The 1917-nt window shown below is 41.7% G+C and overlaps 1 protein-coding gene across 3 annotated transcripts in view; it reads left to right on the forward strand.

Annotated features, from left to right (window-relative positions):
- Positions 1-435: 435 nt before the first annotated feature.
- LOC127413649 (atlastin-2-like) overlaps positions 436-1917 on the forward strand; it is a 23409-nt gene continuing 21927 nt past the window's right edge. The window contains exons 1-2 of one of the 3 annotated variants that reach the window (XM_051650940.1): positions 436-490; positions 914-1049. In XM_051650940.1, coding sequence (XP_051506900.1) covers positions 977-1049 — 73 coding nt within the window. In that variant the 5' untranslated portion in view covers positions 436-490; positions 914-976. Of the gene's footprint in view, positions 491-778; positions 794-913; positions 1050-1328; positions 1446-1917 lie in introns of those variants that run through there. The other 2 variants (XM_051650939.1, XM_051650941.1) reach the window with 2 other exon arrangements.

Genomic DNA, 1917 nt, shown 5'->3' on the forward strand with positions numbered 1-1917 from the left:
TATATCTTTCTTTTCTTTTCTTTTTTTACATAGCCTATCTGTTGTGTGATACTGAACCATCAGTGTGTATTACTTGTGCCAGTGTTACTGTGTCACAATGACTTTTTGACTGTCACCTCATCTGTTCATATCACTTATCTCTATACTTTATTATAGATCAGGGGTTCGTATCCATTCTCTCTCTCGCCCCGCTAGATAATTTCTCAATGCTCTTCTATCGCTGTAGGCCGACTTTTCTTTTCTAAACGGAGAGTATGCATGTGAATTGAGGTTGAGACTGTCGTAACAAATACCAACAACACGTCAGCTCATCAGTCATTCGATTTATAGACTATCCGTATGCACATAAATCCATCACCTGATGGCATGTAGGTCAGTCACTTGAAACACAGGGGGGCACTAGAACACAGGAAGAGACGTCATTCACGATAGAGCTGATGTTTTTTATGACGCCAGATGTGGAAGAATGTCGCTAAAGCAGACTAAAAAAGTTGGTAAAATTGTCGCTAGATGGCTCTTTTACTCGCTAAGGGGGTCAAAAAGTCGCTAAATCAAGTACTAAATCTGTGATCATATTTTCAAAAGACATGGCCAGACTGCAGTCCACCAATAATGTTAGACCGACAGCAGTAGAAACGCCCACTGGCGACTTCACAGTACAGAGACTAGCGACATCAAGCGATAAAGTCGCTGCATGTGTGTACGGGGCTTCACCGGGGTTACGCGTGTAACCTAAAGATTATTCAGTATAGTATATCAAGGACCATTGTAACATCTGATGCATCAGTACATGGTACCATAAGGGCCGTATTTCTTTATAAACTTGTAATTTTTCTTCTGTTATCCATACTGAGAAACACCATCCTTGTGTGCTTTCTAAACATATGAAGTTGTACATGTGTCTGATGTACAGGACACACGTACAAGACTGGGGCTATGTGACGTCACGCAGCAGGAGAGTTTGAACTGAGTCAAGATGGCGGAAGACGGCGGACCGAGGAGTCGGCATTTCTCCGCGATTAACCATAAATGCCACAACTTTGACAAAGGTGACAACTAAATTTCCTATTGTGTATCATCAGAAAGTTGTTCTTAACGAAGTCACTTTGTCTCGTCGGTGTTTCATTACTCGTGTTAGTCTGTGTTTTATTGACCTGATAAAAGTTAAAACAGTGACTTGAACTTGTGCTATTTTTGTTCACGGACAAATTTGATCTGGTGTGAATCAGTTCGCGTCAGAAAACGGGTCGCCTCGTGCAGTGAGAACAGAAACGGAGTTTGATAAACATTCAGCGCGTGTTGACTTGCGTTACTGGAGCACAAACCCTCGTGAGACGCGATTTAGAGAGTTGAGAGACCTGTCATTCACACCATAACGGGGTTGTGCGTTATACACACACACACACTCTGGACGCATGTTTACCGGTGAAACGACAGTCTTCTCGGTGAGTTCTTAGTTAATTGTATGTGTGCTATTATTAGATGGCTAATTTGCAGCCTTTGTCGTTTTTGTCAAGCTCGTGCAGCGCGCTTCTAAAATACTGTCACGGTTTGAGTGGAAACACTTCGACAGAAGTCGCAATTATGTTCATATTTCACTGAATTTAGCTACTTTGTAAGCAAGCTCGTGCATGCGTGTCTCGCGAGCCACTTGTGAACACTCAAGTATAATGATTTCGTTCAGTTGTTGTATTCGATTTATTTGACCATGTTCAGTAACGTCTGTTTGTTTTAATATGTGCTGTGCTGCTTGTTTATTCCTTAAGGTGTTTGTCCTGTATTGATGTGCTTTGCCTCTTTGAATTTCTACCTAGGATAATTTGCCATTTAAATTGACTTTGAATCAGGGCTAGGTTGTTGTGTCCTGTAATTCATCCCTGTGCTGATGGTGAAGAGCCATGGATATAAACCTATCAG

The sequence above is a fragment of the Myxocyprinus asiaticus genome, chromosome 23, assembly GCF_019703515.2.
Source record: "Myxocyprinus asiaticus isolate MX2 ecotype Aquarium Trade chromosome 23, UBuf_Myxa_2, whole genome shotgun sequence".
Classification (NCBI taxonomy): Eukaryota; Metazoa; Chordata; class Actinopteri; order Cypriniformes; family Catostomidae; genus Myxocyprinus; species Myxocyprinus asiaticus.